A 15807-nucleotide genomic window follows, 5' to 3' on the forward strand; every position below is an offset into this window, starting at 1 on the left:
GTCCCATTTGTTTTATTTTGCCTATTTCACAAGAAAAGAAATGGGGTTTTGGGGGGGCTTGTTTTAGCTTTTATGTTACAAATGTAAAGTCCATGAATGATTGCCCCAGGAACTGGATTAATATAAAATGCTTAAATAATTCTTGTATTTCCCTTGGCGACTTTTTTTAAATTCACGTCGTTACTTCGCCAGGCCTCCTTGTTAGACAGAAGGGGACACCCAGAAGCAAACTTCCAAGTACAAAGGAAACGAAGAGTGAGCTTGTGATGGAACCATAGTCAGGAAAAGCCCCAAGCCCAAGAGAATGCTCGGTAAATCTGAATCGAATTAATAGATAAGAGCACAAAACCATTAGTAACTGAAACATCCAAGACGTTGAGCCATTTTTAAAAGACCTTGCTTTAAAAATGAGATTGAGGACACAATTTCTAGAAAATTAAAAAAATTAATTAATTAAAAAAGTTATCTTATAATGAGAATTTTTACAAGATCGATTGATTTGTATTTTATGTATATGGCTGTTTTGCCTCCCTGTCTGCCCATGTACCACTTGTATGCAGCACCTATGGAGATGGGAAGAGAGATCAGGTCCTCTGGAACATGAGTTCCACATGGTTGTTAGCAGGTTATGAGTGCTGGGAACAACCCCAAGTCTTCTGCAAGAGCAGTAAGTACTCTTTTTTTTTTTTTTTTAAATATTTATTTATTATGTATAATATGGTGTTCTGCCTGCAGGCCAGAAGAGGGCACCAGATCTCATTACAGATGGTTGTAAACCACCATGTGGTTGCTGAGAATTGAACTCAGGACCTCTGGGAGAACAGCCAGTGCTCTTAACCGCTGAGCCATCTCTCCAGCCCCCATATATGTTCTCTTAAGAGAGCAGGAATGCACACGAGTTAACCTGGCAACAGAGCCAAATGGCCCCTGAACGCTGTGCTGACTGGGCAATGTGCTAGCATGCCACCATTTCTCTGTGCTGTCAAATAAACCTACAGAGAGAATTCAGTAAATTTAGGAGGAAAATTAAAATATCAGACTAAAAACTCATTTCCCAGACCCTGGCAGACATAACTGGCCCAAACCTGAATTTGCACCTTCAAGCATGCTGGAAAGCAAGACATCCTTTTGTAATTCTGGTTTCTTACGGTTTCATAATAAAGGCAAACATCATTTAACAAGTTTGGGAGAAAGATTCACCATCAAGGAAAGAATGTCAGAATTTTCAAGGGGCTTTGATAAAAAAAAAAAAAAAAAAAAAAAAAAACCTGTAGATGTAACCAACAATCTTATTAAATAAGAAACACAGAACCAATGCAAAGAAGAAAGCCAAGAGATCAGAGCTAAGAGCCTTACCGTCTGCTGCAGCTAACCTCTTCAGCCAAGAGACCTCTCCGAAAGAGACCTACTTCCTGTCTGTTTGTCTTTATATAGACTTCTGTTCTGCCTTCTCATTGGTTGTAAACCCAACCACATGACCTCCTCATCACTGCCTGTTTGTACAGACCTCCAGATCTTCTATGGTTGGTATTGAGATTAAATGCTGGCTGTATCCTTGACCACACAGAGATCTACCTAACTCTGCCTACCAAGTGCGGGGATTAAAGGCATGCTCCACAAACGCCCAGCTCTGCTATGGCTTACTATTAGCTCTGACTCCCAGGCAACTTTATTTATTAACATACAAATAAAATCACATTTCAGTACAAATAAAATATCACCATAAAAACCCACTCATAAAGCCTGGTGTATAGCATGCCATTCTCCCATCCAAGTACTAACCAGACCTGACCCTGCTGAGCTTCCGAGATCAGATGAGGTCGGGCGTGTTCAGAGTGGTATGGCCGTAGACAGCATGCCATTCTCATAACGCCGGCACTCAGGAGGCTGAGACAAGGAGACTGCCGTGAGCTTGGAACCAGCATAGGCTACAGTGTGATCATCTGTTCTTAAAAAAACAAAAAGAGCCGGGCGGCAGTGGCGCACGCCTTTAATCCCAGCACTCGGAGGCAGAGAGAGGCAGGTGGATCTCTGTGAGTTCGAGGCCAGCCTGGGCTACAGAGTGAGATCCAGGACAGGCACCAAAGATATACAGAGAAACCCTGTCTCGAAAAATCAAACAAAAAAAGAGGAGGGAGAGAAGAGAGGAAAGGTGAGCATGGAGTAAGAAGAAGAAAGAAAAATTCTCACATACCTCCTTCCTAGATGATGGTCCTTGGGGAGGGAAAAGGTTCGGGAGCACTGGCACCTCCAAACATATGCAAGGGCAAGGGGTGGGTAGGAAAACCAAGGCAAAGGAAAGCAAAGGAGGAACAAAGAAGTCACAATCCACAGCTTAAAAGAGTTAGAATTCTCAGACTGGTTTTTATTTCTTTGACTTTTACAAAACAATTGTTTAAAGCTTTCTCACAACATTGTTATGCAGATACATAAGTAACGTGGGAGGCCAGAATAACACCTCTCCAACAGAAAGTCACGATGGATGTCAACATCCCAAGTGCTGGGTGCCATGGATGACTTATTTATCACCCTCAGAATCCCCCAGGTTAATCACTTCCGGGTTTTCCATCTCAGTGTTCTCAGCTTTGGGAGCGGCTCTACCTGAACTGCCTGCTCAGGTTCAGAAGGGGCTTCGCCTGAACCATCCTTGTATGGCCAGGATTCCAAATACCATCTAGAAGAAATGTAAAAAAAATAATAATAATAACAATAATAGTAAGTGATACACAAAAAGAGATGTACCCTTCAGAGAATAAGAACTTACTGAACCCTTCTTTCAGAGGGCAATAGAGTGACATTAGAAACTGGTGTGTCTGTTGCTGGCTGAGGTCTGTAGGTTGCTTGTACTGGGGTGGGAGTTCATTTTAACATCATTGAGGCTTAGTCTGCATTCATTCACAAACCACTGAGGGACATCTGGCCAAGAAGCACCAGCTCCTGCTTGCATTATTTCCCTTCCAGGCTCTGATATAGGAGCTGTGGCATAGGAAAAAACAAAACAACAACAAAAAAACGCATTTTTTTTCTTGACCCCAGAGTGTACAGAAACCAGGTAATTGAGCCCTGAGTTCATCAGCCCTGTCCATATTCAGGGATTAGTATAGTGCATCATCCAGTGTCATGGAGTTCCTGACCCTGGGGAAAGACCACAGACTCAATTCAATTCTAATTAAATGATTTATTGATTACTGCTGTCAGGACAACAGTCTCTGAGCTGAACTTGAGGTTGCCGTGAGAAGGGGTTGAGGGAGGGATTTTCAAAGGCGAAACCCACAAGAAGACCTTGAGCGTCCGCACAAGTGAGCCAAGAGCTGTTTTACTCTGCTGAGATTAGGTACCCAAGGCAACCCGAATGTCTGCATAAGCAGGTTCCAGAGCCACAAAGCAGTTAGCCAAAACATAGTAAGTAGATGGTCACAGCTTTACATCTCTGGGTGGGGATGGGGTCACTGAGTCAGGGTTACTGGGAACTTATCTTCCAGGGACTGGAGTCAGAGACAAACAGGTAGTGGGTACCAAGAGGGATGCCTGGCATAAAAAGGAGTCTTTTTATCCATCACACCAGTAAATGATGAGGAAGAGGAACAAATAACTAAATGAGTCTTCCAGTGAGTCAGAACCTACCGAGACAAAGCAAAGATAATGAAGAATGATTGCTACACTGCATGGTGAAGAAGAGCGCATCTGACTTCCTAAACAAGTTCAGCTTTTTTGAGACGTCACCATGCAGCCTAGGCTAGCCTCAAATTCACAATCCTCCTGCCTACGCCTCCAGAATTCTGGGATCCCAGGCACACTTCCTTGCCACGCCATGCAGGAATAATTGCTAGCCAAGCAGTAGACAGGTCCTCAAGTCCCCGGTCCTCCATCCTGCTGCCCCTACCTGCTCCCACCACCCCACAAACTTCAAAAACACCCCGGCAGGCCTCCACCTCTCCACCCTCCTGGTCAGACAAATCCCTTCATTCCAGTTAGACTCTAGTCCCTCGCTGACCCCTCAGCCACCTCTGTCACCCTCCCCAGGAGTCCTTCCCCCCCTCCCACATCCTCTTGACTTGTTCCCTTCCGGGTGACTGTTTCCCTCAGTGAAAACCAGTCAGTCCTAAGCCATTATAACTCACAAACCCACTCAGCTCAGGTTCTTGTCACTTGGCACCCCTGGGATCTTGTGTAAACTACTTAATGCCCTGGCTTCTCCGTTTCCTTATCTGTAAGACAGAACTAAGACCAGCATCCCCTGGGGCTGGGGAAATAGCTCAACCAGTAGTGTCTGCCACATAAGCATGAGAACTTGAGTGTGGACCCCCAGCACCCACGTAGAAACCCAGGCGGAGCAGCATGCACCCTTCATTCCAGCACCGGGGGACTGGAGACAGCTGGATTCCCGGAGCACTGCCTGGCAGCCCAGCCAAGCCGCTGAGCTCCAGGTCAGTGAGAGACCCTGTCTCAAAATACAACGCGGAGGGCCGGCCAGGTGGCTCAGCAGGTAGAGGTGCTCGCCGCACAAGCCTGACAACCTGAGCCCAATCCCCAGAGCCCATGTAAAGGTGGAATGAGAGAGCAGGCACCACGGAGCTGCCCTTTGACCTCTGCACATGGGCTGTGGCGCACATGCCCGTATGCACACACCACACACCCATAAGCAGCGTCTTTAGAAGGTGGAGTTGGAGAAGGCATCTGGTAACAACCTCTGGCCCCCACGTGTCCAAAGCCCTGTGCATACACCCCCGGAAACACATACACAGCACACACACAGGGCAGTACCTGCCCACAGGGACTGCTGAGGTGCTGAGGCATTTAAGGATGAGAACAGTGCCTGGCTCGTCATACATAATCCGTACACACAAGCGGTCACCATTACTGTCTCATGACAAACATGTTCACGATCCTGTCACCGCTGCTGCGATAGTCTATCAAGCAGGACGTGTGTTTGATTTCCCTCCCCCCCCCCCCCGTCCCCAGCTCCCCCTCTGTCCCCCTTCTCGGCTCCCCTGGGCAGCTTGACAGTCCCTCCCCAACAAGTTGCTCTTCCCGGGCACTCAGGGACAGGTCCTGCCCTGTCCTGTCCTGGCTGCTATCCTCACCACCCCACTCCCACCCTGGGGAGCTCAGTCATTACTCCTGTCTGCCCTTCAGTCTCCTCCTGGCTTCCTCTTCACACCACCCTTTAACATCTTTACTCCTGGGCATCTGCATCTCCGAGCTCAGGGTCTCATCCTAAGCCATCTACAGGCACCCTGCCCACATCGTATTGACAGGTCTTTCTTCCACGCCTGCTCCTTCTCCTGGGATCCCTCCAGCTCTTTCAGTGACTCTTCCTGGCCTCAGACACCCACCCGGCCACCAAGGACCACCAGAGACTGTGGATGTGACTGTCCCACTTGTAGTTTGAACGTTATCACGGAAGATGCTCTTCTGGGCTGTTTGCCGTCTTCCCGGGCTCTGTACAATAGTCATTGGCCATGGTGCCTGTGGCCAGTGCCCCTTCTCCTCCAAACCTCTGCTTTTCTGTTCCCTGTGCCTGACCTCTTCTCCCCTCCCCCTGGCTAACTCATCCTGGCCCCTGTATACAGACAAGGTCCCTTCCTGCAGGCAGCCTCTCTGACCCTAGCCTGGGGTCCAGCTCACTTCCATGCCCCATGCCCCAGCCAGATCTCTGCCAGGCAATGTTAGCTCTTCTGCCCTTGCCACTGACTGGAAGTCTTGGGATAACGGCTGTTTCTTTCATTCTTGCTCTCTCTCTCTCTCTCTCTCTCTCTCTCTCTCTCTCTCTCTCTCTCTCTTTAACCTAGCAGGGTGGTTATTTTAACATCAACACTCAAAATACAGTTGCTGCCTTCTCTGCTTCCTGCCCACCCAGAACTACCTCCTCCACCACATACCACCAAAGTGCATGGGACCAAAGGACCATGGACTGAGCCCTCCGAAACTGTGAGAAAGTAATTCTTCCCTCCCTTTTAAAAAAAAAAAAAGAAGACAGAACACAACTTTGCCAAGTGAGCCGACAAGCACAGAAAAACGAATTCATTGTTGACCTTCTGTTGGATTAAGTAACGGCTGAGAACATACGCATAAAAACAAGTGATTCTCGGGGACCTCTATTCAAAGGAGAAAATAAAAGCTTCTCAATTAGTGTTTTCCATCACTCAAGGAGAAAACACTGGCTCCCCGAGGCAATTTAATATCAACAAACAGGCTGAATGGGAAAAGTAATCATTTTGTAAAACTCATTCCACACAGCAGGCGGCATCTATTGTACCCAGCAAAGGCACATTGACACGAGGATCCAGTGAACATGGAGTGTCCCTGCAGCCAGAGCTGTCCAGGAGGAGGGGACTGGCCCTCAGGGACAGGAAGTGGAGGGGGAACTGACGGCAGCGACATTCCCTTTGGTGCCATTCTCTTGTTGGACTGACTTAATGTAACAGATACGGTGTGTGGGCTGGAGTCCAAGCTCTACGTCTTCCTCAGTGTTCAACTACTGTGAGGAGACACCATGAACAAGGCAACTCTTATGAGAAAAGGCATTTAATTGGGCCTTGTTCACAGTTTCCCATGACACACTTCTCCAACAAAGCCACATTTACTCCAACAAGGCCACACCTCTTAATCCTTCTCAAGTAGGGCTACTCTGATGACTAAGCAGTCAAATACATGAGCCGATAGGGGCCATTCTTATTCCAACCACCACCTTCTACTCTCCAGCTCCCATAGGTTTGTAGCTGTGAGAGTTTCCCTGCAGGCTTTACAGCAGGCAGGGATAAACAAACAATTGATCAGGGTGAGAAAAGAATGAAACTCAGCTCAGTCCGATTTTCTAGCCTCTGGCCCAGATCATTGTACTTTAGCCATATGTAAGCACAGCACAATTTTTTTGGGGGGGAAGCATTCAGATAACAATAAACTCAGCCCCATGAGTACAACAAAGCTGAAGACATGTTTACACTGACACTCTTAGCAAAGTACATATGGCTTCGTTTGTAAGATGAGTTCTTGTTGACTCAGAAACAATGCTCAAGATAAGGGAGAAAGGCTGAGGTAAACACATACCTGTGGGTGTCAGGATTGGCCTGGCCCTAAGATAACACAGAGGTCACTTAGGCTGCTGTAAAGCACAGGTGACATCACTCATAAGAATGGGTTTGTGGTCTAAAAACAATGCTCCAGATTTAGGGGGAGAGGGTCTTGGAGAAGTAAAAACATAAATTCTGGGAGATATGAACAGAACCTCTCATCCGACAGCAAAGGATCCCCAGGATGAGTAGCTACATGTCCCATTCGGGTGAAGATGTAAACTGTGTGTTTAACCTTCCCAGCTTCTCCAGAGCTTATCTGTTTGCCCTCTACATGTAGCCATACCATAATGTAAAAATGCATTCAGTCCAACTTCAAAAGGCCCCCTAGTCTATCAGTCTCAACACTGTTTAAAAGTTCAAAGTTTCTTCTGAGACTCATGGCAATCTCTTAACTGTAACCCCCACACACATCAAGACCAAAAGGCAGATCCCATTCATACTTTCAACAACAATGCACAGGATGTACATTATCATTCCAAATGGGAGGAAAGAGGACATAGTGAAGAAATACTGGACCAAAGCTACACCAAAAACCAGCTGGGCAAACTCCAAACTCTGCCTCTCCATGCCTGATGTCAAAAGGCTCTTCAGAACTTCAACTCCTTCTTTGTTGACTGCATCACACTTCTCTCCCTTGGGCTGGTTCTACTCCCTGTTGGCAGCTCTCCTTGGCAGGTATTCCATGACTCTGGCATCTCCAACACCTTGGGGTCTCCAACACAATCCAGACCTCATCTCCACAGCTTCATTTAATGGCCTCTATGGGCCTCCATGCAGGGACCCCCCTGACATATGCCTGGCCTTAGTGGCTCTCCTTAGCTGCAGAGGGAGATTCCACAACCCCTCTTATTATATCCTTGACTCTAAAGCCAGAATCATGTGGCTGAAGCCGCCATGTTCTGCTGCTTAATGGGGCTGGAACTCGGCCCCTCATTCAAATACATTTTCATCAGCTTTCTGGTTTTGATGGTTTCCTTCACTGCTTAAACTTTCATTTAATTCCTTTTCATGAATTGGAAGTTGAGCTGGGTGGGGTCTTGCCCTGAGGTCACCACTCCCTTTATTCCATTTAGCATCAGGCTTTTCTTTAAACTTTTTATCTCCTTGAGCACTAGATTTAGCTCCATTACACTTCCTAGTCCTCCTTTTTCCCTCAAACTATACGTTTTGATCTTTCCCTTCTCAGCTCCTTGTTTTTGTTTGTTTGTTTTCTTTTGTTTTGTTTTTGTTTTTCGAGACAGGGTTTCTCTGTGTAGCTTTGTGCCTTTCCTGGAACTTGCTTGGTAGCCCAGGCTGGCCTTGAACTCACAGAGATCCGCCTGGCTCTGCCTCCCGAGTGCTGGGATTAAAGGCATGTACCGCCACCACCGCCCAGCTGCTCCTTTTCTTTATAGATCTGATTTATAGAGTAGCCACTAATAACCATATGACATGGTCAATACCAGGCTCTCTTGAAATCTTCTCTGCCAATATCATTAATCCAAAGCTCTTCAGTTTAGCCTCAGGCAGCCACATTCTTTACCAAAATATCACAAGAATGTTCTCTAGGTCACTTATTAATTTTCCTTCCATCTGAAACCTCTTGAGCTGGACCATTATAATATACACTGCTCTCAGCAATGCTGTCTTCCACACTCCTGATAATAATAATAAAAATGGCCCATTAAGCCCTACTTAAAACATTGAACTGCTTTCCTAATCCAAAGTCTGACTTCTGCCAACAAGCATCATGATCAGGGCTGTCATAGCAACACCCCACTCCTGGTACCAACTCTGTTTTAGTCAGCCTTCTGTTGCTGTGACGAGACACCATCGCAACAGCAACTCTTATGAGAGGAAGCACTTAATTGGGGCTTGCTTACGGTTTTGGAGATTTAGTCCACGCCCATCATGGTGGGGAGCATGGTGGCACACAGGCAGACGTGGTGCTGTAGAAGCAGTTGAGAGTTCTACATCCAGATCTGTAGGCAGCAGGAGGAGTGAGACACTGAGTGTGGCTTGAGATTTGGAAACCTCAAAGCCTAGCCCCAGTGACACACTTCCTCCAACAAGGCCACACCCCCTAATTCTTTCAAATAGTGCCATTTCCTTGTGACCAAGCATTTAAATGTAAGAGTCTTTGGGGGCCATTCTCATTCAAACCGCCACACTCTGTCTCCTTTATGGTGTGAGACCTTGGCTAATAATTATTTTCTGCAAGTCTTTCTCTTTGCTTGGAAACAGAGGAAACAGTAGTATCTGTTTTATATAAAAATTAACACCGACAAAGCACTTAAAACTTAAGCCCATGTGAGTATCTGTTAAATGAAAGATTCTTTCTATTCTATGGCTGTTAAAATGCCCTTGCAAATATCCTTCCCTACAATTATTTAATTTTTTGGTGTGAATTTATTGCAGTTTGCTTTTATGGATCTGTCTGTCTTCTTTTTGTGAGTTTGGTTCCTCGTTTTAAAGAACATTTTTATCTCCCTCCTTGACTCCCTCCCTCCCTTCCTGTAAGAAAAAAGTGCTAGCTCAAAGGAGATGTTTTCACAAAATCCCGTGTTTTAAAATGGGTGGTGGACTTTCTGAACACTTTCTATGTTCATCAGGTGGCCCTGTATTCTTTCTTTTCCTATAAATAAGCTCTCTCAAGTCTTATTGAACTTCAAACTTGCATAGCTAACTTTATATTCCAGTCTGTTCTAGAAGCTATCAGTGACTTCAAAATCACTTGGATCAGTAAGAGCTGGCTACTTACTGTAGTGTTTTCTGAACCACTGTAATTGTGGGCATCAGATTTCACCGACATGGTGTCCTGCTTAATTCTCATCTCCTCAGCACTAGGCAGTCATTGGCAAGGACGACCAATTTCACTCGACTCAGCTGGTCATCTTCACGATTTGCTTTCTACCCTAGCATCATGCACTTTCCCCTTTCATAACAATTTTGGAGCTTAGGGGTAACTCACCTCCTTTATCATGTGCTCTGTGGCCACCACTCTCCCTTAATATTTAAATACAAGAGAGTCCCCCTACCAAGAGCAGTTGCCCATGTATCCAAAGAATGTATCTAGAAAAGCAAGCCACACTGACCAAAGCTATTTCTTAACCTCAGAGTCAGCTGGTTAAAGAGGCTGGGCTCCAGTACCCCAAAGAAGCAGACTGTACTGAGCATTTGTTCCTGGGATATGGGTGCTTGCTGTGGGATGGTCTGTATGTCAAATCTGTTGCTCTGATTGGTCAATAAATAAAACACTGATTGGCCAATGGCCAGGCAGGAGGAAGTATAGGTGGGACAAGGAGGAGAGGAATTCTGGGAAGTGGAAGGCTGGGTCAGAGAAACTGCCAGCCACCACCATAACAAGCCACATGTGAAGACACCAGTAAGCCACAAGCCATGTGGCAGGGTATAGATTTGTAGAAATGGATTAATTTAAGCTATAAGAACAGTTAGCAAGAAGCCTGCCATGGCCATACAGTTTGTAAGCAATATAAGTCTCTGTGTTTACTTGGTTGGGTCTGAGTGGCTGTGGGACTGGTGGGTGACAGAGATTTGTCCTAACTGTGGGCAAGGCAGGAAAACTCTAGCTACAGGTGCTACTCCAAAAGGCCATTGATTCCTAAAAAGGAATTTATGTACCACTTGTGTGTACAAGATGACACTGATGAGTCTCAACACTTTGTTTTCTTCTGAGGTTACGCTAGTGTATTCTACAAAACTCTGTTAGTTGAAGAGAAAGTGCAGTTAATAAAATGTTATCTACACAAGCACAAAGACTTCGGTTTGTGCCTGAGAATCCACATAAAACAGCTAGAAGTATTAGAGCATGTTTGTCTTCCCAGCACCAGGGAGGCAGAGATGGGTAGATCCCTGGCTGCCCATCCAGCCTAGACTACTTGGTAATACCCAGGTCAACAAGCGATCGTATCTCAGAGATGGGTGGCTCCTGAGGAAAGTATGAGGCTGATCTCTGGTCTCTGCACACATATGCACACACGCACACATACACAAAGTGCACATGCACCTGCACACACATACTACACACATATACAAATATATTAGTAGTCAGGAAGAGTGTCACCAGGGTGGACTTTGAGGTTTTAGAGACTGCCCCCCCCCCTTCCTTTTGCTCTCCCTTAAGGACTCCTGATGTAATAGGACAGGTCAGCTTCATGCTCCTGCTTCCAGGATGGACTCTACCCCGAGCCCCAAATTATAAACCAAAAATAAACCCTTTCTCTCTTAAAATGGGCTTTGGTGGAGGATTTTACCATAGCAACAGAAATAAAACTGATACCAAGCACCACAAAATTGGTACCAAGTATTGGGACCATTGCTGTGTGAGCCTGACCATGTGGATTTCAGGTCTTTGTTCTATGGAAGGAATTTGGGAGATTTTGGAACTCTGGGCTAAAAAAAGCCACCAAATGCTACAAGCCTAATGGGAGCCTGGAAGACAGTGATGCTGAGAAGTGGAGAGTGGATGCTGTACTGGGTGGTTTTGTGTGTCAACTCGACACAAGCCAGAGTCATCAGAGGAAGAAGCCTCAGATAAGGAAATGCCTTCCCAAGATCCAGATGTAAGGCATTTTCTCAATTAGCGATCAATGCGGGAGGGCCCAGCCCATGGTAGGTGGTGCCATTCCTGGGCTGTTGGTCCCAGGTTTTACAAGAAGGTGGGCTGAGCAAGCCATGGGAAGTAAACCAGTAAGCAGCACCTCTCCATGGCCTCTGCATCAGCTCCTGCTTCCGGGATCCTGCCTTGTTGGAGTTCCTGTCCTGACTTCCTTCCCAACTTTTTTTTGTTTTTTTTTTTTTTTCGCAGCAATAGAAACTCTAAGACAGATGCCTAGCTCAAGAATTCAGAGGAAAATGAGAACTAACTATCATGTCCTATTTTAGCAAAGAATCTAGCTGCATTCTGGTTATGTTCTAAGAATTTACATGAGACCAGATTTAAAAATAATAGACTAATTCCATGACAGCATAATATTGAATCTGTGGAAGGTTATTATTGATTACTCCTATGCAGATCTGTAGTTAAAATGAGCAATAAATAGGACAGAAAGTAATCAAAAATGTGCAGTTTAGAGAGGAAAATAACTCTAGGAAGCTTAAATGTGCAGCCAGGACATGTACTGAGAAAGAGGCTGTATTAAAGAGAAGGCTTCTGCTCTTTTGGGAAACAGGAAAAGCACCTGAGGGCTTGTAAACTGGGGGCCCAAGGGCATTTCTTCTCCTGGAAGGCAACTGCCTGGGAAGTTTTCAACCAGCTTCAGCAAATGGAAGGTGCTGGAACTGGGTTCTACAGTGGCCAGTCTCCATCCCCAGCTGGAAGCAGAACTTGTCAGTGTTGTTGACATGATTCTGACTTTAGAGGCATGAAAGATGCAAGATTGAAAGAGTCATGAATTCTTCCTCCACAGTTTCAGAGAGCTGATAAGGGCAGGCAATGTATGCCAGGGGCAGGGTCCCTGGGAGGGAGCCCTGAGAAGCCACTGCCTGGAGATACGAAGGGGAAGCCTAGGTTACAGTGATTGGAGATGCCAAAGCTGTGGAGTGTCTGCCAAGGCATGCTGCATACAGCGTGTGGGACCAGCACGAGAGAAAGAGAGGGGTGTGGCAGGCAACAAGGCTGGGTGAGTGGAGCCACCTAAGCTTTTGAAAATGAATCTCTAGACACTGGACACGAAGCTACAGGATCTGGTGTTTGTCCAGCTAGACTTTAGGCTAGCTTTGGTACAATCTTTCAATTCACTGAGGAGGCCAGGCAAATACCATGACAGGCTCCTAATAACTCAGTTAAAAACTAGGCTTCAGGGCCCGGCGGTGGTAGTGCATGCCTTTAATCCCAGCACTTGGGAGGCAGAGCCTGGCGGATCTTTGTGAGTTCGAGGCCAGCCTGGTCTACAGAGCGAGATCCAGGAAAGGTGCAAAGCTACACAGAGAAACCCTGTCTTGAAAAACCAAAAACAAACAAACAAACAAAAAAAAAAAAACTAGGCTTCAGTTCCTGCTTCTTGAAACTGGACAGACAGTTTCTGAGGAAGTCATGAACAAAGGGCAATCAATCACCAACATCCCCCCAAAAGAAATGAGGGGAACTGCAGGTACCAGACCTGAGCCAGCCCTCCCTGTAGCTCAAGGTAATAACCGAATAAGGACAGAATCTGGGATTTGTCCATACTTGCCAAAAAATGGTAAAACTATGGCCTTAGCCACCCCCTGCTAGCCCTAACCAATCAGGAAGGTACTGATATGGTTGCCACTCACACAAGCCAATCCTAGATAAAATGACCTCACTGCCTTTAGAATTCCTTTGGCTGTATATAAAAGGAGCCGGCAAGCTTCTCTTGGGGTTGCTCTTTTGCCTTTGTGTCAGATGTGTAACCCCAGCACGCTGGAACTCTTACTCTTGAGATAATAAACACTCTTGTTGATTGCTTACATGGATGGTGATCTTTTGGGGGACTTCTCTAGGCCCTAACATTCACTATGCTTCAATTTCTCCCTTTGGGGATGGGAATATATACTTTATACCACCATATGTTGGAAGTAGATAATTTGGTTTTGTTTGTCTTTACAGTGGGTCAGAGTTGAGAGGTTGCCTTGAGTCTCCAAAGAGACTTTGGACTTTTAAACACTGTTGGGACTGTTAAAGAAAACTACAGGGACTTTTCAAGTTGGACTAAACACATTTTGCATCATGAGATGGCCATGAGCATTTTGGGGCCAAGGGAGGAATGCTGTGTTTTCAATAGGAAACATCTCCTGTGGACTCTTATGTCTGAACAATTCATCTCCACCAGCTTGTGGCACTGTTAAGGAAGATATGGAATTTAGGAGGTGGAGCCTTGCTAGGCAAAGTGTGTCACTGGGAAAAGCTTTGAAATGAACCTAACACAGATGCTCTACCACTGAGCCACATTGCCAGCCCAACAAAGATTGCTTTTAATGTGCGTCTTTCGAGTCATTGTAACTGCTGGGCATGACTGTTCATGTTTGTAATCCCGGCATTTGGTGAGGAAGCTGAGGCAGGAGGATTGCCACAAGTTTGAGCCTACCCTGGGCTACAGTGTGAGACTCTGTCTCAAAAAACCAACAACAACAAAAAGTCAATGGTAATTTATCTTTTCCTAGGTCATACACATTTGTAAGTAACTAACTTATATGGTGGTATTTTATTTGTACTGAAATGTGATTTTAATTGTATGTTAATAAATAAAATTGCCTGGGGGTCAAAGCTATTAGAGCCATAGCAAGAGTGGGGTGGTGGTGGTGGTGGTGGTGGTGGTGGTGGTGGTGGTGGTGGCACACGCCTTTAATCCCAGCACTTGGTAGACAGAGCTAGGTAGATCTCTGTGTGCTCAAGGATACAGCCAGCATTGGAGACACATGCCTTTAATCTCAATACCATAGAAGACCTGGAAGTCTCTACAGACAGGCAGTGATGAGGCAGTGTTTGGGTTTACAACCAATGAGAAGGCAGAACAGAAAGACTATATAAAGACAAACTCACAGGAAGTAGGTTCCTTTCAGAGAGGTCTCTTGGCTTAAGAGGCTAGCTGCAGCAGGCAGTAAGGCTCTTAGCTCTGATCTCTTGGCTTTCTTCTTTGCATTGGTTCTGTGTTTCTTATTTAATAAGATGGTTGGTTACATCTACAAACTTTTTTAAGTGTGACACTCTTCTGAGATTTCACACATACGCAGTTTCACATGCAATCTTAAGATGTTCAGGAAGCCTACAGAATTTGTTAAAGATGCCTTGTATTAAATATTCATATACTGAGTTCTCCTCCTCTCCCCTTCTTTCTTTCCTCCCTCTGTCCCTCTGTCCCTCTCGATTCCTACCTGTCCGGCTTATTTTTGAGGAAATGTACCTGTGGCTGTAAACTAGCCAACTAAATAAAAGTGGTCTAAAAAATACCATCATATACATAATGGCAATGCCAACCAACGTGGTTTGTTTGTATTGCCATCTTTTGGCATATAATACACATTCTCTCAGCAGATACATATGCTGTGAACAGATCTGGAACTAGGGGTACCCATGGCATCCCTCCCCCTCCCACCCACCCCACCTGCCACCATCCCAGGCTGGGCAGAAATCATCCAAGAGCTCAGAGGCACCCAGAGGCCACAGCCAACCATGTGCTCTGGCTTATAGAATGCTATCGTCTCTGCACCGTCAGGGTGCCAGCCTAAGTTGGCAAGTATACAACTCCCCTCTGTGCTGTGTCATGCCAGTGTCCCCAATGTCCTCTGCATTCTATCCTGCCTGTTGTTGGGTAGCTGCACAGGGCGGCCACTGTCCTGGTGTGATTTGAGGACTCCCAGAACCCCTTGCCCTGAACACTTTCTTCTACTCCATTCCCAAAGTTCAGAACAAGCAGCTCACCCCTTGCTAATGCCCAGATCTGTTTCCACAAATGCCCTTGCGCATCTCCACTGCATGGCAGAGAGGGTCCAGAAATGCAGAGCTGAGTTCCTCCTGTCTTTGGCCAAGAACCTGATCTCATTTGAGTCTCAGTTCCACAGTGTGTAAACTGGAGACGATGGTAGCGAGCTCACAGAATCATTTTGAGGAGTAAAGAAGGTGTGTTTATTATTAGATTCACACACACACACACACACACACACACACACACACTCCAGGTGACCTGGAGGGGAAAAGGAAAGCCCACATCTACCCTCAGACAACTGAGCAAGTGCACAGTTGTTTGGGAAGGTAGTCTGCTTCTTTCCCCAC

The 15807-nt window shown here is 45.9% G+C and overlaps 1 protein-coding gene across 1 annotated transcript in view; it reads right to left on the reverse strand.

Moving 5' to 3' along the window:
• Positions 1 to 4256: 4256 nt before the first annotated feature.
• Positions 4257 to 15807, reverse strand: part of Slc22a16 (solute carrier family 22 member 16) — a 40841-nt gene continuing 29290 nt past the window's right edge. The window contains 1 exon segment of the mRNA XM_076553009.1: positions 4257 to 4517. Within this exon segment, the coding sequence (XP_076409124.1) occupies positions 4257 to 4517 (261 nt within the window).

Source organism: Peromyscus maniculatus, chromosome 16 (genome assembly GCF_049852395.1).
Source record: "Peromyscus maniculatus bairdii isolate BWxNUB_F1_BW_parent chromosome 16, HU_Pman_BW_mat_3.1, whole genome shotgun sequence".
Classification (NCBI taxonomy): domain Eukaryota; kingdom Metazoa; phylum Chordata; class Mammalia; order Rodentia; family Cricetidae; genus Peromyscus; species Peromyscus maniculatus.